The following is a 25,083-nucleotide window of genomic DNA, read 5'->3' as shown; positions in this document are numbered from 1 at the left end:
CGATACTGGGTAACGCCGACTTCAAACCAATGGCAACACTAGGCTCACAAAATAATTGCCAAGTCCACCACGTGGAACACCCATGTACATACAGCACTGTCTCGTGTTCTGATTCCCACGCCGAGCACCTACTGAAATGCTGAGAGTACTGACTGATATGACCCAGATAGCTTCTTAAATCCCCTCTGCACTGAAATAGCAATAACTTAACCTAAAACCTATACACAAAGTGACTTGGGTAACAACAAAATTGAAAACACAATACACGAGAAAATTAACCCGAAACCTCGCAAATATTTTCACACAAAAATAGCTTACCGGCTGGAGAAAACCTATGCCCACACAGTAAAATGTTTGTCTATCTGGCTACCCATTACCCAGACTAACTTCTGGAATTCGCCAAGAAAAGACCCCTGCTGGACAGCATGAAAACGTGGCCGCACGCTTGACAAACAGCCGCTATTCTGACTGACCAAACCGGTATGCTAAAAATAGCCTTATCGACCAACACTCACACTACGGAAACACCTTACAAGCATAAACAACTATTTACAGACAAAACCACAAAAACTAACAAAATGAAAATTAACTTCATCACACAAATGTATTCGTTACAACATTTCATAATCCATTAATGTTAACGTTGAATAACGTCAATTTCAGCACACTCGAAAGACACTGGTATTGGAACTTGAATTAACAAAAGTTAATAACGGGTGTGACCACCATTTGCATTCACGCATGCTTGAGAACGGCGCCTCATTGATGCCACTAAAGTGTTCAGAAATGCTTGAAGGATGTTGTTCCAGATGGTGGTTAAAGTTTGGCCTAAATCAGCCAATGTCATTGGCTGATTTGGTAAACAGCGTAGACGTCGTTTCATTTCATCCCAGACGTGCTCGATCGGCGATAAATCGGGAGAAACAGCTGACCAAGGCAAGACATCGACATTCTGTTGAACAAAAAAATCTCTGACTACACGTGGAACATGTGACCTTGCGTTGTCTTGCTGCAGAGTGATGTGATTTTGCTGTCTCTGTATGAAGGGTATCACATGGGGCTGAATAATTTCGTCTCGATAGTGTAGGCCGGTGAGATTTCCAATGACAATTTGTAGAGGGGTCCTTCCACGTGCTGTTATTCCACCCCACACCATAATGCTACTCCCGCCGAGTTGTCAACGTTGCACAACACAAGCGTCCTGGTACCGTTCCCCAACGCGACGATACACTCTACAACGGCCGTCACTGCTATCCAAATGAAATCTGGATTCATCAGTGAACAGAATATCTGCTCAGTCCTGTATTCTGAATAGCAGATGTCGTCTGCACCGCGCTAGCTTAGAGATACGATGACGTTGAAGCAGTATTGGGCGCACCGCTGGACGTCTTTGTCTGATGTTGTGCTCGAGCACACTATTACGCACAGTTCTTGGACTTATTGGGCGAAGTCCAGGAATGCTACGAGCAGTCAAACTTGCTGTCTGGAAACTATTTCTCAGATGCACAAGTCTAATGTGGTTGTCCTGTCGACGCGACGTCACAGAAGGACGCCCAAAACGTGGTCGATCCCGAGTGTTACCAGATTGTTGGAAACGTCTTCATAATGACTGGATGGTGTTCCTATGAACTCCAAAGTGTCTAGCTACGATATTTTGTGCCATTCCAGCTTGAAGCATCCCAACAGCACGATGAAGTTGGTTTTCGCTGAGCCATGGCATGACAGATGACAGAACGGTAAAATTTGGCCAGTAAAACTCATGCGTACGAACACTTCAATAAAAAACATGTGCTCACTGACCATGAAAAGTCTGTTTATCTGAGTCGGGTACTATCCGATATTGTTAAAAAACATCACCTTTATCGACTGTTTAGATTTCATTAATATAAACAATAAATATAGAAAAATTATACTAAATTTCACAATGCAGTTTCTTTTTTTCCACTAGTGTATAAATTAGGAATCTAATGTTTCAAGGTATATTGTCCAATAATTTGTAACATATTGATAACGTGGTGAATTAACTAAATTAAATGCAGCATTTCGCAAATTCTATGGTCGTTATAACGATCTAGTTCGTCAATACAACCTATCATTAAGTCAAATGCTGTCTGACGTGTTTCATACTGATTATTAAAGCTGTATGGTCCGAATTACAATATTTGTTTCCAATCTCGTAAAAACGCTATTAAATCATCGCACGTATGTAGTTATGAGGCTGTATGACATATCATACATTATTTCACCTGTTTTAACCCAAATTATTTGATTTTAAATCGATGTTTACAAATAACCGCGTCACTCTACCATTTCAAGTGACAGTCACTTGACCAGTTCAAGCTTTCAGATCATCGGTGGTCTTATCTGTGTAAAGCTGTGTATTTTGTTACAACAGTACCGTGTCATAAGTTTAATAGAAATAAAAATATCAAATACCTCTTAGTAATTCGTTGTTTTACGCTTTTACAGCCTTAAAACTAGACAGTTGCGTATGAGTTAATACATCATGTTGGGATTCCCCTGACGCGGGTGGGTCTATTTATAGACGTCTATTATGGAATGATTTATATATGTACCTCACTATATTTACTTTCTAAATAATATTCTCAGTTTTCTTTTACATGCAGATGTTTTCAAGCATGTAATTAAGGGAAAGTTGATAACTTTATAAAGTAATTAATCTGCTTTAAAGTAATAATGTACAAAAATAATACATGAACATCAGGTCATACAGCTTTAAGGCTTTCTTGGCACACTGATTTTGACTGTGGATAACTCCGTTTACCTGATCAGGATATGAGGCTCACGGCAGGTGTGACCAGTCGACAGGGGATGTTTACTCCTCCTAGGCACCTGATCCCACCTCTGGTGTGTCCAGGGGTCCGTGTTTGCCCAACTATCTATTTTGTATTGCTTATAGGAGTTATGAGATTGATCACTGTTCGTTATCTTCACCTTTATAGGAGTTATGAGATTGATCACTGTTCGTTATCTTGACCTTTCATGCTACAGCTGATGCGGTGAATCGTACATTTTCTTCCTTTAGTAGAATGAAAACTTTCATTTGCTAGAAAGGTGAAGATAACGAACTGTGGTCAGTCTCATAACTCCTTTATAAAAGAATACAAAATAGAGATTTGGGCAAACACGGAAACACACTTTTGAAAGATTATTTAGTCTAAATAAAGACGCTGTATGTAAGTAATACTAATTTCTTACTTTGTGACAGGGATGATCTAACACATGGTATAACCAGTGCTCCCACTGGACCAAAATTCCCTTTCACCACTTTTTCGGGGTGCGGCGCAGCGCAAATAATCTCATGCTTTACAATTATTTAGATCATATCATTTTATTCATTACACTGATTTTAGCATTTTGAATCAGTTACATTACTTAATCATATCCAGCTATCATACCTAAACACTTCTTTCTGAAATAATAAGAAGTTGATTTGTTTGATAAATTCTATTATGGAAATCAAAACTCAGATAATAAATCATATATAAACTTCATGATGCTACACCCCTCAGTGAAAACAGTGTGTACATTGCCCGAAATGCAGATGTCACAAAACATCAAGCCCAATTTAGAGTCGTATCTCAACCATTCCTTATTAAATTTCCGTTTTGGTATGGAAGATTTTGCAATTTGGACAGAATCGGATGTTTGAGCAAGTGGGGTTGACTGTAAAGCCAAGCATAGATATCTTTTGAAATTTAGACTGACTAGGGTAAGAAGCTACAAGTTTAGTGTCAAAATAGAATGGGGTGCATAGTCTTATGAGATTAGCATTTTTATACTGTTGCGCACTGAACTTCAAAGAAAATTATTTATTAAAATTGCTATGTCCATATCAATGGTGACCGACCGCATTGTTTATGAAATATTCGAACTAAAGTCAAACACATCAAAATCAAAATCTTGTAATCAACGAGCTTGGCCGCAAAAACAAACAATTGATGTATATACATTATACAGAATAATACGGCCAATTTAATTACCGGTCGGTTCTGTGGTTAAGAATTGACATTAATGTGGAGATGATAACACCATAATGAATAATACTTTAAATGTTAAACAATTGACCACAGCAGGGTACATAACTGTCCGATGTACTTTATTACATAATGACCGACTTTTTTGCAGCCATACATTACCTGAGGTTATTATCTGGCCTTCGTGACCAGCTCTGTGTGCACTGGAGCGACGCGAGATTTCCGGTCGCACGCGTTGACTGAATAAACAAATTTTGACTGCATAAACAAACTGGCGATAATGTGTCACTGACAACGGAAATCAGAAGACAGATTTTAAAATACAATTTATTGCAAAAAGGGATTTTCGCCACTTTGAATTTTTTTTCGCCAATTTTGAAAAAAAATTCGCCATTGGCTAAAATGGCGAAGCCCAGCTCGAGCACTGGGTTTAACCTGTAATATTTTTCTGCTATCCTTAGATTTATTTGTTAATCTAACACATATGTTGTTTAATTTTTCATCTCTCCTGTTCAGTGGATAATTTAATCTAGTCTCACACTCTAGTTATTTTGTGTGTGATTTTATGATTATTGCTGTGAATACAGCTGTATATAGTAGACGGTCCCCACACGAAGTGGCTATTTCGTGCGACTGTCGTACGTAAATCTACACTATACATGTAACCGGTATAGAAAACATGCCAGACAACTGCGCAGATGTGCGCTTCTTGACCCACGGTAGTGTATATTGTTTCATCAGTTAGGTACTTTATAATCATGAAAGGCAAAGATAACGAACAGTGATCAATCTCATAAATCACATAAGCAATACAAAATAGATAGTTGCGCAAACACGGACCCCTGGACATACCAGAGGTGGGATCATCTGATTTGAGAATGTATTTTCATTTAGAACAATGGCCTATAGCTAAAAGAATATTGAACTAATGGAGTAAATAAATTCCTTCAGCATTTGGCAGATATTCAACAAGAATAATGTCGGACAATATATGCACGTAGCAATGTATGAAAGTTAAGAAAAGAACAACATTAATTTTGATTATCAAACAAATGTACAATTTTTTTCATAGCGATGAAACAGGCATACTAATTTGTTAACCGTAGTTAATTGTTTCCTGTTGTGTGGTCGATTCAGTGCACAATTTGGATACTTAAGAAACATTACTGCACTACATGGTTCATTCCAGTTTTCTCCGGGGGATCGTTTTGTTATGAATTTTTGTGAAATCGTTTTGTTCTTAACACCCTTGTTAATTCATGGGAAGCCTGCAGTTCTAAGGAAATCTACAAAGCTATTATTATCAGGTATGATAAATAATTCCTTTTGCAGAAGTTAGCTAAAAATTTCGTCTCCTACTTTAAGATACACAGGGGGTAATTTTGAATGGATATAGGCTCTGTAGACATCGTGTAACAACAGGAGAATCCGTTGTTTATTTTCAGCTACAGGTTGCAATTTCGTGTCCACTCGCATTTGGAATTAACAGTACCTTATCGGAACAGGATGATGGGCTAAATATAAAAAATAATTCATTGTCAGAATGGATAGATATCATAAGAGAAAAATTGAAATCTCATGTTTGACACAATTTATTCTCAGTCTTTACGAACTCAGAAGTGATGAACGAATTCGATAAGTTACACGAGAAACATGTTTTAAGTTCAAACTGACAAAGCTTGTAACAATGTAGTCTTCATTTCTAAGGTCCATTATTACAACTGTATATTAGAATTCAAAGCTCTTGCTATACTATGGGTAAATTACATCCCCAATGTACACATAATGCAATCAACATATCCTTTTTCAACATGTCAAAAGCCTGAACGGTAAAATGAATATATAGATCTTCTAAAATGCGATAAATCCCGAATGAGTCCCAATTCTGATCTAGGTGAGAATACACCAAGATGCCAGCAGAACTGAACAACATAATTCAAAGATTAACAATTTATTCAGAAATACTTACAGTAAAATACATCTATACTGGATTCCAAAATTTCACAATTTTTTTTCGGAAGGTGAATTGCAGGACCCAAAAATTCTACCAAGTCCCAATCTTTGCACGTCACGAAAATATCAACTTTGAAGTAGAAACATCACACGTACAGTGTCACAACATAATGCCAGAAATGGTGTAAATCAAATGTGAATTCTCAAAACCTACAGAAAATTTAACAAATCAACAGCAGCAAACCATATGCTTTTCCAACACTTTACATCATCACCGTGTACGATAGACAAAAGACTAGGCCTTATAACACCATAAACTGCTCCAATAGAAATCAAACGTGGACGTACATATGTATCTTGTGATTAGTCATCCAAAAATTTACTTTGTTAAAACCCATTCTGATGTTACGTACAATGTTTACTTAAGTTGATGATAAAAAGATGCTGAAGTTCCTCATTGATACTACCTATGTAGTCTTTGGAGATCACGTCATCCACCATTCCCATGGGTAAAAATTGTGTTTCTTTGCAAACTGACTTTTCTATGTATTCTTAAGAGGTAGAATGTATTTTTAAAAGTTTTAAACGAGATGACATTTTTTGATGTGGCCTTCAAGTTGAACTTGTTATATTGACGACGTTTTATGTATTGACAAGAATTCATTTTTGATTTTTGTATTGATTCGGTATATCACTGAACTCGAAATCAAAGACACCATAAAGTATTCCAAATCTGTCTCATATTTGGATGTTTTTACTCAACATAGACCTTAACGGAAAACTAACGACTCATTTATCTGGCAAGCGGAAATAAGGGATGCCTGATATCTCTTTGGAATGTTTTAGAATCTTATTTATACCACTTTTGGATGAACGGTGAAGATAACGAACAGTGATCAATCTCACAAGCAATACAAAATAGAGAGGTGGATAAACACGGACACCAGAGGCTGGATCAGGTACCTAGGAGGATTAAGCATCCCCTGTCGACCGGTCACATCCACCGTGAGCCCTATATCTTGATCAGGTGAACGGAGTTATCCGTTAGTCAAAATTAGTGTGCCAAGAACGGCCTAACAATCGGTATTTGACCCAATGATAGGTTGTATTGGCAAACTAGATTCTTATAACGACCATATAATTTGCGAAATGCTGACTTCAAACGAGACTGTTGAAACCCCTGCACAATCAACTTGTTTGTCAGTAGCCTTCCTCGATTTAAAAACTGATCATGCGCAGAACAAGGTATTGTGTATATATTACGTTATATTTATGATTATGTGTGGGGTTATTTGTGGCTGTAGGGTTCGAATGGGCTTCTGTATTAAGGCATATAAATATGGCGAACATGCGTTTGTGCGGTATTCCAAGCACGCTCGCTAGTTACAGTTGTATGGTAAATTCGTACAGTTAAATTTACAAGAAAATCTATGGCGGACAGTGACCATTGTATCAGATAATAATGGATATGAACAGTTTTGTTTTGATATATAATTGATAAAGTATGACATGTTAACGTTTGTAATTAACACAGTGCTAGCGAGCTGCTATTCTACTGATACCACATGGGTTTCTTATTATTTGGTAATAAAATTTTAATTACTTTATATTCGGAAGAACAAAGTGAGAGAGAATAAAGGACATATGAAACTGATCACTGTTTCTTATTTGTACCCCTTTCGTCCTAACAAACATTGTTTAATACGATGTAAAATCATTCCTGATATATTGTTTGGTACATGCAGAGGCGCTACTGAATTCAGATGGAACAACAGGGCCTCCGCTGCTGAGTTCTACTTCTCTGGGCAATCGCAGTTGTGATAATTGTAACACTACAACATTAAATGCCTGTCAAGGGTGCTTCCTGGAAAATCAACTAAATATCAAGAACAGCTCCCACACAACCAACTCAGAAACATCAGAGTTACTAACCAACAAAAAAATAGGTAAATTTAGCTCAAACAAATTGAATATAGTTTTAATAATCATAGTAGTAGTAGTGGTAGTAGAAGTATTAGTAGTAGTTAATAATAATAATAGTAGTAGTAGTAGTACTACTAGTAATAATATTAGTAGTAGTAGTGGCAGCAGTATTAGTAGTAGTAATAATAAAAATAATAGTAGAAGTAATAGTAGTAGTAGTAGTAGTGGCAGAAGTATTCGTAGTAATAGTAATAGTAGTAGTAATGGTAGAAGTATTATTAGTAATAATAGTAGTAGCAATAGTAGTGGTAGTAGTAGTAGTAGTACTAGTAGTAGTAGAAGTAGAAGTAGTAATGCTAGTAGTAGCAGTAGCAAATATGATAATTACGGAAGTACATTGATTGATTGCCCATGGAACACAATGACTGCATTTTGTTTTCTTTTCTAGGTATTGTAGAACCAGGAATTGTTGACGATCCATTTTGCGCTTATTGTCAAAATTATGAAAATTCAGATGATAAAAACCTTTGTGAAAAAAAGTTCTGTGCTAGCAGTATTAAATAAACACGATGAACTCGTGCTGATTATTCCTTACATATCTATCTGTTTTCTGTATCTCAACACTCTTGATTTATCCAAGTGTCACCCGACTTACCGCATTATCACACTATATTTTTCTGATTTCTTCTCACCACTGTCTAAAACTGACGAAATTACAAGGTATCAACGCACGTTTTTATTAGAAAGTGTATGTAATAACCGCCGCGGTGGCCTAGCAGTTAGAGCGTTCGCCCTGCATGCGGAAGATCGGGGTTCAAATCATGGCCGCGACAAACCTAAATCATTAAAACAGATTATAAGAGTTTCTACCTCCAAACGCTCGGTATTAGGTGTGAATGTCACGGGTCCTCAGAAATGACCTTAAAAACGGATGTCCCGTGTCACAGAAGGTGTGGCACGGTAAAGAACCCTCACTGCTCAATGGCCGTGAGCGCCGAACATAGGCCTGAATTTGAAGCCCTTCACCGGTCTCCATATGAGTGAAAAATTCTCGAGAGAGACGTTAAACAAGATACAATCAATCAATCACTTCTGTGCAGTTTGATTCAAAGCTAAAACTCTAGAAAACTTAGGAATGGGTGTGAAATATTGTTTACAGAAACCAGATAAGATATATAAATGGATCGTGGATATGTTACCATTGTGTAGAATATTTTGGTCATTTATGCTCTTTACCGTCTTAGTGCATGGGGAGTTCGGCCAAACTTGGGACTAAAGTAACAAAGGGCTAAATACAAATTTCATTGGCACCAATCGCAAGAGCTGAATTGCCTACATGAAATGTGAAGACAAAGAACAGCAACGAATCCCTTAACTCTCATAGAGAATACAAAATAGTTAAAAAAATTTCTTGTGTAGAAGCTTTTGAATAAACTCTGGTTCATAAGAATATAAAACATGTCAGTTAATGAAGAAGCACAATTCGTACTCATGAGAATTTCAACATAATGTAATTAAGACCTGATCATCAAAGACTACGAAGATATTTTGTATTTCATTTTTAGAGTACTTGTGCTTGGAATCAGAGGGTGCTTAACAAAGTAAGTTTTGGATGTTCGATCACTAGATACAAGTATTTCCCTTTTCCATTTTTTTTAAGCAACTGTCTAGGATGTCAAAAAGTCTAGTCTCTAACTTCTCGTGGGAAATGGTTGTGTTAAGTGTTGAAAATTCATTTGTTTTGATGTTGTTGATTTGAGAAAAGATTTGCGATTTCAAATTTACTAAAAGTTCTACGTGAAGGAATTGTGGCTTTTGGATATGAATAATAAATCAAGTTATCACTAAAAACATTTTTTCAAAAGAAAAGAAAACTACATAGGAAAAGACAATTGATTGATTGTATAGTCACCGATTAAAGTCAAGAACACAATGGGCTGTTTTGGTGTTGCTCTTCTTGCGACTGATAATGAGAAATGTCCTAACACGAATATTACCCTCCCCTTGATACTAATCTAGAACTGGATATTTGAAAAAAAAGGCTGTATAAATATGCAGAAACATTTCATTTGAAAAAAACCCTTTGATTCAGCATTGCAGATATCTGATACACGTGTTTCAAAAATGAATGTTTATGCCATAATTATAAGGGCTCACTCATCTAGTCCTTGATGTACTGCATCTGGTGACCTTGTCCAAATAAACAAATTGATGTCATCTTTAACTCATGGAATATTTGAATGTCGGGAAACTAGACATTACACAGAATCCCTGACCTTCTGATCCCAACAATTACAGGTCATTCTTAATCCATGGAAAACCTTCTGAAGTTTCATTGCTAAAGCTCACAAAGTATATAAATATCGTCTTGATACTTTTTCTTACACAGTGAGATTTTGGCCTATAAACTCAAATAATGGGAGTTACTCCTTCCGGCACAGGGACTCTTCACGTGAAGAAGGGAAGATCAATCTCGTAAATCCCACAAAGAATACAAAATTAAGAGCATCCCCTGTCGACCGGTCGCACCCGCCGTGAGCCCTATATCTAGATTAGGTAAACGGAGTTATCTGTATGTAAAGAAAATATGAAGATAATGAACAGGGACCAATATCATTACTCCTATAAGGAATACAAAATTAAGAGTTCGGCAAACACGGACCCCTGGATATACGATCTAACACGTCAGACAACACTCGACTGAGTGTTAGCTTGTATTTGCAAATTCGATTGTAATAAGTAATATAGAAATTGTGAAATGTTGACTTTTGTGAGTTTGATATTTCATCTGGAAACCAAACTGTTACAGAGACAGACTCAAATGACATTCCCCGCTTTTGCTGATCAGCTTGCAAAAATATCTTTGTTCTCAAACAAGACTCACTAGTATATTTAATTTTATGTGGAGTAATACGTTATGGCACACACAATCTCGTCTATGCAAGCTTGTCTTCTATATCACCTTGAAATGTACAATTCAAACTTCGAAGCATTGATCAAAAGATTTTTCATTGCATAAGTGTCTTCACTTCTAGACTACATTCAAACACTATAAGAAATTCAGTACCTACTAAATCATCGGAAGGGTTGTAAGAAGTGCTTCCGGATTTCTGTCAATATCATTATTTTCTTGCCATTTTTACAACTTCCTTCATTTGTGGTGTGATAAAATATTGCACCTGAAGAATCGGTGCACAAACACATGAAATTACATTAATTATCTGAAATGTTGCCAAATACAATATTAAACAGTGAAGTTAAATAAAACATCCAATTATTGTGGCATCGTCTTTGTATGTGTGTGTGTGTGTGGGGGGGTGGGGGGGGGGGGGGGGTGGGGCAAAGGGTGAAAATCGGACCTGCAACTATATGAGTATGAACAGAAATGAATAGATACAGAGAACATCGGTCTTTCAATATGGACAGAACTTCATCACTAATATGGATTCTGTCGAATATTATGCAAGATGATGGGCTTAATAAACAATAAGAATTTGATACATTGTCAGAATGAATAAAAATTATGCAAAAGTTGAAGATAACGAACAGTGAACAATCTCATAACTCCTGTAAGCAATACAAAATAGATTGTTGGAACAACACGGACCCCTGGACACCAGAGGTGGGATCAGGTGCCTAGGAGGAGTAAGCATCTACTGTCGACCGGTCACATCCGCCGTGATCAGGTAAACGGAGTTATACGTAATCAAAATCAGTGTGCCAAGAACGACCTAACAATCGGTATGAAACACATCAGACAGCATTTGACCCAATGGTAGGTTGTATTGACGAAATAAATCGTTATAACGACCATAGATTTGCGAAATGCTGATTTTAATTGAAACTGTTGAAACCCCAGTACCATCAACTTGTTTGTCATTAGTTTGCCTCGATTTAAAAACTGACTATACCATAAGAGGAATATTAAAATCCCGCATTAGAGATATCAAAACAAAAGTACGTACCCCCTATCCTTATGTGTTTAGTAAACCTGAAGTGATAAAAGAATTATATAGGTTACATGAGGAGTATGTTCTGGTTCTAGCTGACGAAACTTGTAGCAACATTGTCTTTTTTTCGTCAGGTTCATTATTACAAGTGTATTTTAAACGAACTTATCATTAATTCCACTTTTGGTAATCGTACTTACACTCCAAGATGAAATTCTTCAAAACATGCTTCAGTTTTAGACACATTTAATATATCAGTCAACGGGTCGGATGAATATGAGTTACCATACCTATACTGGATTCCTAAACTTCATAAAAACTCTTACATGTACAAAGATACATTGCAAAGATACATTGCTGGAGCTAGTAAGTGTTCTATAAAGCCCATATCTTTGCTCCTAACGAAAATGCCAACAGCTGTGAAGTCAAATGTAAATTTTAAAAAATTCTAAAGAACTTTTAGTAAACTTGAAATCGCGAAGCTTTTTGACATTACAGACAACTACTTCTTTAACAAATATGGAAATCGGAAATATTAATATCTAATGACCAGTCATCCAGAAAAATACTTCGTTAAACACCACTCTGACTCAACGCACAAGTACTCTGAAATCTATTATTTCGAGTTCATAGGGATATATCGAATCGACATATGAATGAAAAGTATTATTGTTATTAGATAAAACGTCGTCGATCTATCTAAATGTCGCATTGAAGGCCACATTAAGAATTTTTTTCGTCATACGTAGACGTTTCTGAATGAATTCTGCTTCATAAAAATATAAAAACAGGTCAGCTAACAAAGGAGCACAATTCGTGCCCGTGGGAATTTCAACAGAATGTTGGAAGACCTGATCACCAAAGACTACGAAGATAATGTCAATGTGGAACTCCAGCATACTTTTCAACTTCAGAGTTTACATATTATCCACAATCAGTCTACACATTATCCATACTGATTCTACACATTATCCATACTGAATCTACACATTATCCATACTGAGTCTACATATTATCCATACTGAGTCTACACATTGTCCATACCGAGTCTATGTAAACATCATCCATGCTGTGTTTATCAACCATTATCCATACTATTGCTTTATGGATTAAAATACCATCCCTACTATTTGTTTAAAGATGCTAAGTACTGCTCATGGTTCACAAATCTAGTGCACTGTAAGTGTGCATGTTTGACAAGCTTTGTGAATGATTGACATCAGATAACTTTCAACATTACTGAAGCAGACTGTCATTGTCAACCAATTTACATATATGTACTTTTAACATCTGTGCTCTCGTATCTGTATTAGTCTTTCAGGCAGGTCTGAATAATACAAATATTAAGTAGTTTTCAAATTTTACAAATGTTCAAGCTTTATCTTGGAGAAACAGAAAATTAATTTTGCATCACATTATATATTTAAATAACCACGGATAAAATTACATAATGTGGTCAAGCATTTATTTTTTTCTTACCTGCAGAGCTTTTTGTGGATTTTTATGATGCACATATTTGTTTTTACATCAGTGAGATGATTACAATTAATTAATGTATAGGAAATAATGCTTCAAAACCAGGTATCACCGTACAAATTATTTCGAAATCCTAATTTATTCATGTAATTGTCAAGATGTGCCCTTTGGTTAATTGTTTATGCTGACAGGTGCAATGGAGTGGTGCAGAAAGAGATATTATATTTGTGATTCAATTGCAAGAGTGTGCAGTTAAACGAAAGTAAAATTCAATTTAAGAAATAAATTTCAATGTTGAAAATACATGAGAATATGAACCGTTGCACTTCATTCTCGTATGTACATTTTCAAAAATGAAATTCATCTTTTATATTTACATTTCACCTTTAATTTCTGCCGGAATTACCAGCTGTTAAAATAGACATACCATATTTATCAGGATTTTCACAACTGAAGCACATTCATGAGCAAATGTCTATCATGATAATTTGCAAATATGTAAACTGATACTGATAGGCAAAAGCATTGAAAATGTAAATATGTAAACTGATACTGATAGGCAAAAGCATTGAAAATGTAAATATGTAAACTGATACTGAGAGGCAAAAGCATTGAAAATGTAAATATGTAAACTGATACTGAGAGGCAAAAGCATTGAAAATGTAAATATATAAACTGATACTGAGAGGCAAAAGCATTGAAAATGTAAATATGTAAACTGATACTGAGAGGCAAAAGCATTGAAAATGTAAATATATAAACTGATACTGAGAGGCAAAAGCATTGAAAATGTAAATATGTAAACTGATACTGAGAGGCAAAAGCATTGAAAATGTAAATATGTAAACTGATACTGAGAGGCAAAAGCATTGAAAATGTAAATATGTAAACTGATACTGAGAGGCAAAAGCATTGAAAATGTAAATATGTAAACTGATACTGAGAGGCAAAAGCATTGAAAATGTAAATATGTTTCAGCACATTATCCAGCGCTACCCGATGTGCAGAAGTTTACGATAGAAGTCGATCAGAATCGCTTGTGACCATGGTTAATCTCTTACCTGTGAAACAGAAGGAAACTAAAAGCCGATTGTCTGTATTTCTGTTAGACATTATTTTACATGTATCATTTTGAGAACTGTTTTGGTATAAGCTACAAGACTAGGGAATGGTTAAAACTGGGTTTTATGACGTCTTCTCGTCCCGCGGGACGCGGTGTATATACAAATACATTTAGACAATAGAAGTATCTGACATACTCACAGAGAGAGAGGGGGATAGAGAGACACAGATAGACAGAAAGAGAGACAGAAAGGTTGAGACATTAGTGAGTAACGTTGTACTTGACGTTCATCAATCAAAATAGAAAAGCTCGGTTTTCCAAATAGTTTACGATATCTGCGCATGTCCCACGTCTAGGAAGGTGGGATTTCCTTTGCTTTTCTTAAAAATCATAAAATAATTCTTAATTTCATTGGCAAAACTAGATATTCTCATTTTTCAAACTTGCAATTTTGTTTAGGGGAAAGAAATCATATTTCACTCTCAATAGAAGTACATGTATCTGGCTTAAAGAGGGTTAGTGGAAGTTTTCCTTTATCAAAATTTTGCGAAACGCACTATAGTATTTCTTTAAGAATTTTCTCACTGACATATTAAACTATCCTTGAAATCTTTGTTTTGATTTATGATTGTCTAAAACGTATATAAAAAAAATTCTCTCTCTGACACCCAGCAATGACATGCATAATTCATATCATTAAACCCGTTATACAACCATTATATATATATATATATATATATATATATATATATATATATGAATTTCAAGAAATACAATCTAAAATGATCACATGATAATCAACGATCAGTTCCTGCTAGTACTTTCGCCTTACGGCTCTTCAGGCAGTTTGTCTTGAATGTTTCAGTTTCATAGTGTATATATATATATAATAGTATATATATATATATATATATATAATACAAGGTATCGGTTGGTTGAATGTTATCATTTATCATTTGAAGACTAGATAATCGTAATACGTAATGACACTGCACACAATAATAGTATAAACTTAGGCTCAATAACAGACATTTATTAATCATTTCGGAGGTCGTGAACACTTGGAAAACAATCGGTCTTCACAGAGCCTCTGCTTCCCCTGCCATCTTTTAGCCTACAATACAATCACCATGCACATTTCATGAACCTTGATTCGTTAAAGAAGAAGGAAAGTGTCGTTTGTTATAATTTTTTTTTGAAATTAGTATATTCTGGTATATTCAGAGGTCCGTGTTTGCCCAACTCTCTAGTTTGTATTGCTTAAATAGGAGTTATGGGATTGATCACTGTTCGTTATCTTCACCTCTAAATCAGCACTCGCAAACATGACATTAAATTTACGTTAGAAGTTTTTGTTTGAAAAAGAAATTCCAATAGTAGGATCTCAGCAAAATAGGAATTTTGATTTTTGTATAGGAGTTTGTTTCCTGTGGGAGAAAAAAATCCTGTAGGAAGATTAGAAATATATAAAAAATTACAATTGCTGTAAGGTTTAGTTAAAATTCCAAGGAAATTTTATTTCCGCTGTAGAATTTTGTTTTCAAAGATGTACTTCTCATCTGTCAGGTAAAGGGAACCTGTAACAAAGATGGTTTTGAATTTTGTATATAACAGTCTATACGGCGGTATTGTTTAGCCTTCCGAGAAAGATAGGCGCTTAATTCCACCATAGATGTGGCAGATAGCACATACTTCCTAACCTTTTCTAGTAAATAGGTCCTTATTCTTATAACAGCACGAACTACATGTTCTTCTGAAATAATCTGTTTGTTTTACATCCCTTCGAGATTTTTTCACTCACATGGCAACTTGACCAGCTGTAGGTGAAGGGTAACAAATTTACTCGTGTAGATATACAAATGTATGCATGACAATTAAAAAATTAATTGCATGAAAGTTTGCATTGCATCTGCCTAACTTGTCGATGTTGATGTTTTATCATTATTCATTATCATTGGGTCAAATGCTGTCTGACGTGTTTCATACCGATTGTTAAGTCGTTCTTGGCACACTGATTTTGACTGCGGATAACTCCGTTTACCTGATCAGGATATGGGGCTCACGGCTGGTGTGACCGGTCGACAGGGGATGCTTACTCCTCCTAGGCACCTGATCCCACCTCTGGTGTGTCCAGGGGTCCGTGTTTGCCCAACTATCTATTTTGTATTGCTTATAGGAGTTATGAGATTGATCACTGTTCGTTATCTTCGCCTTTCATCAACATGAACTATTCTGATCTATTAACGACCTATCACATTTGTAATGGGATAAATATTTAATGATAATGATAGCAATAATAATATTTAGTTCTTGCGTAAAGCAACGTTATGTCTGAAGACTTTGATACAGAGCTTGCTATCAGCCAACATACAACTCGCGTGTGTAATCCTACAATACTGTGTGCAAGACAGAATCTTCTGATATTCTGAGATTTATTTTCATTTTAAACAATAAATCACATTTTTATCTTTCGTATCAAATACGAATAAACATCATAATTCCTTCTACAGAAAAGGTCATCGTGTTTGAAAATAAAATGAAGAACATGTTCCTAAATAATGAACATGAAAATATGCAAATGACAAATTTGAAATATGAATACAAATTGACGAAGTAGGTTGTTCTACACCTCATTGTTTCTATATTACACTAATACAATTCAAAACCAACATTTTAACTGTTAATTCAACTCTCACACCCGTGGTCTATTGACAAGGCAACATATTATGAACTGTTGACCGGACAAAAGTCTGCTACACTTATATTGGCTATGCAAGTTACGTGATGTTCGTCTGTTACTTTGTTTACGTAATGGCGAGGCTCATTGATTTGACAGGTGATGAGATACAGAATTCATTAGATGTAACACAGAACAGAAACACGATAAATGTGATTATTGTTTTTTTTTTTAAATTAGCATAATGGGTATGTTTTCTTTTCAACGAGTGGATACTTTGATAACTTTTTGCAATCACTCTGAATTGTTAAATGTTCAAAGTCAACAAGCCATGTGCATATAGTAAAACAACCTAAAATAAAGATGTATAACAAAACAGTTATAGACTGTGTCCTCGGACAACAGCTGTTTTGTTTGACCCTCGAACGGGTGTGTTGCCCTTAGCCTACGGCTTCGGACAACAGATCCCTTCTCGGGTGTAACAAAACAGCTGTTTTCCTCGGACGGAGTCATTAGCCGTGTAATGATAATGGCTTATGATCATAACTTGGGTTTTTCTATGAAGTCATTTGTCAAATAGAAATTATGTAATTCGACCAACATGATCAGTTTGTTTGTATATTTGATCTTTATATCAAGAAAAGCATAAAACAATGTGAAAATAAAACCCAAAAATACTTTATCGGAAGATGAGAAAACTGTGGGATTTTTGTTGTTGATAGTATCAGATACACCTGTGCAGAATTCGCTCCAGGTGTATATTTGATGGCATTAGTTTTGCCCGTTGAATTACTCCCTCCTGGCCTTTATTTGTCGCATTAGGTCCATATGTTACATCATGTAATTTCAGATGATTGACAATAATGTACCTACACCATTCTGCAGAAATGAAATGAATTTGCTATTCTGAAAACATATATATATATATTTAAATCTTACAATTTCCATCTTTCACTTTTCATCTGTTTGATGTTTTATTTGTATCGTCAAGTAAATTCACATCTAATTTACGAAAACCACTTCCTAAAGCAGTTATCAATATATCCAAGTCCTCCTTTTTGTTGGACAATAAATGTAAACCTCTTATTGACTTCAATATAAAAATAGATTAACATCTTTATCATTTCTAATTTGAATTAATCTTTTTCGAGGGTCAGTAGAGAAATAGCTAAAAGTATAAACGTAAGTATATTCTTAACAAAATACAAGATATGAAAAGGCGAATATTACGAACAGTTATCAATCTCTTAACTCCTATAAGGAATACAAAATAAAGAGTTGGGAAAACACCAATCCCTGGGCATACCAGAGGTGGCATCAGGTGCCTAGGAGGAGTAAGCACCCCTGCCAACCAGTCATACCTGCCGTGAGCCTTTTATCGTGATCAGGTAAAACGAGTAATCCGTAGTCAGAATGAATGTGTCAAGAACGGCTTACCAATGGGTATGAAAACCGTCAGACAACATCTATCTATACGTGACCTTATGATAGATTCTCATTTTCTTGGCAGCATAGAGGTATATATGTTGCTGATCAATGGGAACCGATGTGTTTTTGCTATGCTGTTCACGGTACTTTTAAAATCAACATACATAATCATATATTCCAGAGATGGAGTAGTGAGACGTTGACAGCTATTCCATAAGCTTTGTAATTGACTTTGCTGCTCAACTCAATTTTAAATTATAGGATGACTGATTTTGAATTTTTCAAGCGTTATCAACATTTTCATGTTACACTGGATATCCTTTTGTGACTCTAACACACTTTGAATCAAGTTGGCAAAAGTGCAGCAACAGATAACCACAGAATGCAATTTTACATTTTTAAAGGTCTATGTGTATTTTAATGTGCCAATATTTCCAAAGATCAACTTCTGTTACATCAACCACGAACGTATTTCTGAACTTTCGAATTAAAACTGATGCCATATCTTATCATTCTATGCTATTCTCATACAACAAAGTCTCATACAACCATAGTTATTTAATGAGCAATTGTAACCGACCATCACAATCGTGGTCCTGAAATGCAGTTAATGAATGGAAAGGTTTACAATGGTAGAAAACCTCTGAAAATGGTAAAACTTATTTATCTACTGCTACATGTACGAGTTTTGAACATGCCTATACGACATCCCTATACACGTGATAAATCCTCCATATTGGGACGGTAAAAAACACACAAAACCATCCCTTAGTGTTATAAACTACGTAAACGCGCATGTGTTTACTTGGTTGTGAAATATACATATACGTTTTATATCACGTAGTGGTTTTTTTTTTTCGGAATCGAGAACATATCTTATTTTAATCTTTCTGGCAAACGATCAGACTTGTTGAAATTTTTAATTCCGGACTTATCTTACTCACCAGAAAAGGATATTTCAGGATATGAAATGAAATTGATATGAAATGAAATTAGCAATCCGCACCGTGAGTAATACTGATTAGTGTCAAGGGAAAATTATAGATTGGTCATGTATGTTTTCGTTTGGAAAAAATATTAAAAATTTTCTATTGACGTGACGAAAGAGTTAAATTTACAGTGCTTTTGTTTTGCCTTGGAATATTTCATAAGTTACATGATATAGTATATATGAATAAATAATTGAATCATCATTTTCAGGATATATTCATTTATGGAGTTTCCGAGTACACCTGTACTTGTCGATTAATCCAATGTGGCAGTACTGGTACAGGTGAGGCAGTTTTATTTGGTGCATGGTGATTGAAATTTGAATACAGTTCTTATAGTAAAACAAAGAACATCAACAGAATACTGTATACACGAGAACATTTAATGTCATTAAAATACATGCATTTTAGCATTGTACTAAAATTGAATATATGACTTTTCGGTAAATTCCAAGACATGATTTTAATATAATGCTGCAACTGGGTTGTACTTTATGTACATAGGGACTGGACAAGGTGTAATGTTAGGTTTATGTTTATCAGTTTGATTAATGCATGTCCTTGGAGAATAATTAAACATTGCATACAAGAGTGTTTCCATAAGTAATCTATGTACAGGTAAATTATTCAAAAGACAGGCATCAAACTGTTACTAAAGCCATATTACGTACCTAATGGAGTTTGAGGTCACTTGACCCACCCAGGTCATATCTATTGAGACCCATTCCTGTCCGTCATTCACAGGCTTTTGAACGTTCTCTACGTCACCTCAAAAACTGCACAGTGGATTTTCATCCAAATCTTATCATAGCATGAATAGGGATAGGAAAACAATCTGTGAATATTGTGATCCCTATGGGGTTGTGAGGTACTGCAAAAATCTCAAAATAATGCAGTCAATTCCGCGGTATACTTGTTACTCTAGCAGATATATTGTATCAGGGTGCAAGGCCAGGGTTGATGTAGTATTGGAATACCTGAATCATTGATATTACCATTGCTATTTCTGTCGAATTAAACAACAAAGTCCTGTATTGGGTTCTTATAGGTTGATCACCTCCAATATATTGCCAAATTTAAGATATAGATCTATCTGACACTCTGAATAATTCGAACAAATAGAATTACAATCATTTACATCAACGTACTACTTATTTACACAAATCACTTCCTTAAATAGATACTACCATGGTATTATAAAAGCTTAAAACTCTGATACTATATTTAGGATATTTCTATAATGACTATACAGACATTATTCATAAATCATAAAATATATTATGAACACCATCATACCATTCTATGGCATACTATCTCATTAACAAAACATGTCAATGGAGATTGACTGTAAATTATGAAGTTTTACTCAAATAAACTTCCATCATAAAAATATTACACATGTATTTAAAATATACCAGATCTGTGAAACACATAAATTCAACTTATTCATTTCACGCTAACTGAATTATGCCTCACAAAATATCATTCTCCCTGTGCAAGTGATATGGAATTAAATCTGCCAAAGTGTTAAGTTCACTGCTAATTAGAATAATATCAACGTTAGAAAATAAGATTCGGGCACTTTCTAACCTATATACAAAATTTAATTAATGACCTAAGGCAAAAATCAATAAATCAGAACGGGTACTACCTGTTCTACTTGGGTGAACATAAAACACATTTCAGTGTAGTCATTACTCAAATAATTTTTAATTTCAATTACATTTGTGTAGATTTATTAATTTAAATCAATCATTAAACACTATTAGACCATTTCTGCCCAGTTGTTGTTCACCATCAGCTTAAAACATTTTAAACTTCTTTGTCATTTTAAAACCAAATTTGTTTTAAAATATACGTGTGGGTTACAATGTAGGAGGAACACCATTGTGGGTTAAGCGACCATTGTCCTTAGTGAATGGATTTCATGACAAGACATTTGAAAACTCGTTATAGTAGACTCAGTGTTTCACTGCAGAGGGGCAACGGAAGCAGAACACCTTCCTTATCGTTCGCAGAACAAACACGAATATCTGGACATACCACAGGTGGGATCAGGTGCCTAGAAGGAGAAAACATTCCCTATTGAGTTTTCCTTTCACGTGTCTAATATGTGATTCTAATATTCTTCATTTACGTTTTATTCATTCTGATAAGGTATCAAGTTCTTCTTTGTCATGAAATGATGAAGATAACGAACCATGATTAGATTGATGTCATAACTCCTACAAAGGAATAGCAGAAATTGTGGATCCCTTGACAAACCTGATTTGGAATCAGGTACCTAGGAGGTGTAAACATCACCTGTCGACGGGTCACACGTTCCACGAGCCATATATCTTGATCAGGTAAACGGAGTAATTCGTAATCAGAATCAGTATGTAAAAAACGGCCTAACAATTGGTATGAAATACATCAGACAGCATATGACCCAATGAAAGCTTACATCGGTAAATCATATCATTTTAAAAGCCATATAATGCTGATTATAAACTAAACTGTTGAAACCCCTGTAATATCAACTTATTTGTTAGTAGTGAAGGGTAGTCTATCTCGATTTAAAAACTGATGATACGCAGAACAAGCTCATGCAAATCGAATCAATTGAGATATATAAACCATGTGCAGGTGATAATGGAATATTGCTACATAAATATGGGAAGTTGACGATGGAGAAGCTGAAGTCATCCCGTTTGTCATACAGTTGAGTTGTTAGTTTGTGGTTATCTTCAAAGTCCAATAAATTATCTAAATACTGAACAGATATGTAGGAATATGTGTTGTCTGTATTTCGAGTTAATATCTAGCTCATTGTCTGATATAATCTTTGACAAAATTCATAATAAAGATGAAGTTCTATTGCCAATCAAAAGACAAGAGTTCTCCGAATATAGAACCTTTTAAAATAAGTTATCTGAGGTCGTCATAAAATATTCAATGGCGTCCAAGATATTTCAGACATTATGTGTAAAACATTTAAACTTTTCAATATACTCATCATTCTATAAAAAGAATGATTATCAAAGTAAATTTTATGATATGTCGAACCGAAAACATTTTAAATGATGTCGCGTAAATAATTACCTGATCAAAAGTTAAGTGACTTGGTGTTTGCAACGAATTGTTTATTGTCGTCAGCTCGTGGATCTGAATATATAAGGAGTCAGGTGAGAAAATAGTCATTATCACGGAAAAACAGAAATGTGCGTAATTCTACTTCGTTTTAGTTTGATTTTGACTGTGTGTCTAGTGATTGGAGTCTACACTGCTCCCAGGGCTCCTAGACGTTTATCACATCCACAACCAGGTATGATTATCATCATAGATATCATATTTTAAAATGTATATTGAATTAGGACAATAGCATTGGAATATAAACAAAACGTTTCTTTACTTTTACTTCTAAAACGCTCATCAAAGGATTGATTTTTCTTGTATTATTTTATACATAATTTCTATTCGTTTCATTTTTCGTCAGCCTTCTTTTTGAATTAACACTCGTCTTTGGGTGTGGTTGATGATTGTACAAGACATAAACAGTCCTTGCTCTCTTGTTATCCAATCTATAAATAGATATATATCACGTACATATTACACAAACTAATTTATTTGTGATTACCACGTCGATGCATACCAGCAAAAGGGAAGTCTGTGAAAGATTTTCTTGTTTAGGAAATCCATAACTGTATGGGACTAACAAGAATCAGACAGAGCCGTATTGTATGCATGTACTAGACAATTTGTAAGAATCACATACAATAAAAATCTCGTTAACAAGTGTGAAGGAGCTATGCTTTGGAGTGTCTTAGAACATGTGGTAAAATATTGACATATATGTTTACAAGCTATACATGTGCGTGAAAACAACATAAACTGAACGAACACAGGCGAATGATTATTTCAAATAAAAAATTGCCCATTTACACTCACAAATCACCTCGTCTAAAATGCTATAAGTCTACAACCTTGTGCAAAATTGTCAGTCAGCATATTTCAGATTATGTGGTCCTTATAAAGATCTTGTTTGCCAATACAATCAATCAATCACTGTAAGACAGCTAAAATATGTACAGAGCTGAGGGGAGTTTAAAGTACATGGTAGATGGTATCATAGCCTCTGTCCCTCGACAAAAAATGAATATCGATGTTTTAACAAGCCTGTTGTAAGGCACAGAAAATAAAAGCATGCTCAAACAGAAAGTATGGTCTATAAATGCACAAATAAAATGTTAAGGTACATGAATATACAGTCAGAAAATGTGTGTAGAAATGTAGACATTTCCTCATATCCCACTACAAAACAAAACTAGAATGAGTTATAGGTAATCAGTTCACATTAGCATTCCAGAAAAGTGTTTCCTGGAACAATGCTTTAACAACGTGTAAGGACGAGGTTTGGATGATATTCATCCTAATCTTAAGATTGGCCATTTTCCTCAATTTCGAACATAAGGATTTCATTTACTAATTGCATCACGGATAAGTGTTTATATGATATCCGGTCTATATTGGAGAAATTGATAATCTTTGTGATATACTACCTCTCTATTACAAGCTGAGTTGTGCTTTTTCCTAATGTAGTTAATAGATACACTGGTACGTGTAGTAAAATGGTAATTTTCAAATTGGTGTGCTTTTTCAGCGAGGTTCATGCATGCCGAACCAAGCCCAAACATTCCGAGAACTGTCGAGAACATTCCAGGAACTGACGAGATCAACATATTGAAGAAACCCATCAACAATACAAAAGATACACTTGACATGATAAAAAGAACCAGGGCAGTGCTAAGTTTCTGCAAGTTTTGTTTACAACCTATCTATAAAGATTCAACAGATTGCCAGAAACACTGCACAAACTTTGAGGGGGAACAGGGAAAAATCATCACTACAAAGGAACTCGCAATCAACGACAGATTATCTAAAGGTAACGATTGAATAGGATTATTTAGATATAGTCTTCGAGGATTTCTAGTTCCTGTTAATGCATTATTCTATTTTGTTGTTTGCATTCTCCAGGTAAAGGGAATAAAAGTAAAAGTAAAGTGTTTACCGACGCTTTATGTGCCTTCTGCAAGCTGTATCAGGTGTATCAACAAACGTCCATCTGTCAACAGAAACTCTGCTCCAGCGCATCGTAACCTTCACGATCTCCATCATATGGAGTATAATCAACAATTTTCTGGTTTGCCGTTGCTTATTTTACATTTAGTCACGGACAATCTACTAGAGGGTTGTCTGTTTTCATATGATGCTTATCTTTTTTATTTGTTATGCTATAACGCAGTGATACAGATGGACAAGGATATATCGTTTTTCTGAGAGCATTGACAGTGATTATAACACAATGTTCTTTTATGTATCAATAGCATTAATGCTTTTGATTATTATTAAATCAATATTTCTATGGTGTTTTATTTTGCAAGACTTTTGCAAGACTACGATACACCCTTGATAATGCTAACAAACTACAATTTTGGAGCACGTGTACTATCTTACAGCTTCATCAACCTTTTCATCAAATTTTCAGTACACATTATAACGATCTAGTTCGTCAATACAACCTATCATTGGGTCAAGCGCCGATTGTTAGGCTGTTCTTAGCACATTGATTTTGACTACGGATAAC

At 35.1% G+C, this 25,083-nt stretch overlaps 2 protein-coding genes across 3 annotated transcripts; both read left to right on the top strand.

The window, feature by feature from the left end:
- Positions 1–5,171: 5,171 nt before the first annotated feature.
- On the top strand, positions 5,172–8,468 carry LOC125682192 (uncharacterized). The gene is made up of 3 exons (XM_048922631.2): positions 5,172–5,305; positions 7,697–7,897; positions 8,323–8,468. Exons 1-3 carry the CDS (start codon positions 5,212–5,214, stop codon positions 8,436–8,438), a joined length of 411 nt encoding a protein of 136 aa, XP_048778588.2. The 5' UTR covers positions 5,172–5,211; the 3' UTR covers positions 8,439–8,468.
- Positions 8,469–19,338: 10,870 nt separating this feature from the next.
- On the top strand, positions 19,339–24,861 carry LOC125680701 (uncharacterized). Of its 2 annotated transcripts, XR_008800786.1 has the most exons (4): positions 19,339–19,475; positions 19,669–22,764; positions 24,100–24,381; positions 24,474–24,861. XR_008800786.1 is itself a non-coding variant. In XM_048920423.2 (3 exons), the coding sequence occupies exons 1-3, from the start codon at positions 22,659–22,661 to the stop codon at positions 24,593–24,595; spliced, it is 510 nt and encodes a 169-aa protein (XP_048776380.2). In that variant the 5' UTR covers positions 22,552–22,658; the 3' UTR covers positions 24,596–24,861. The 2 variants fall into 2 exon arrangements, 1 of the variants encoding a protein (XP_048776380.2); XM_048920423.2 differs by lacking the exon at positions 19,339–19,475 and having other exon boundaries at positions 22,552–22,764.
- Positions 24,862–25,083: the final 222 nt, after the last annotated feature.

This window comes from Ostrea edulis, chromosome 2 (assembly GCF_947568905.1).
Source record: "Ostrea edulis chromosome 2, xbOstEdul1.1, whole genome shotgun sequence".
Taxonomy (NCBI): domain Eukaryota; kingdom Metazoa; phylum Mollusca; class Bivalvia; order Ostreida; family Ostreidae; genus Ostrea; species Ostrea edulis.
Note: the sequence above shows the minus strand (reverse complement) of the source record. Positions and strands in the feature narration are given on the sequence as shown.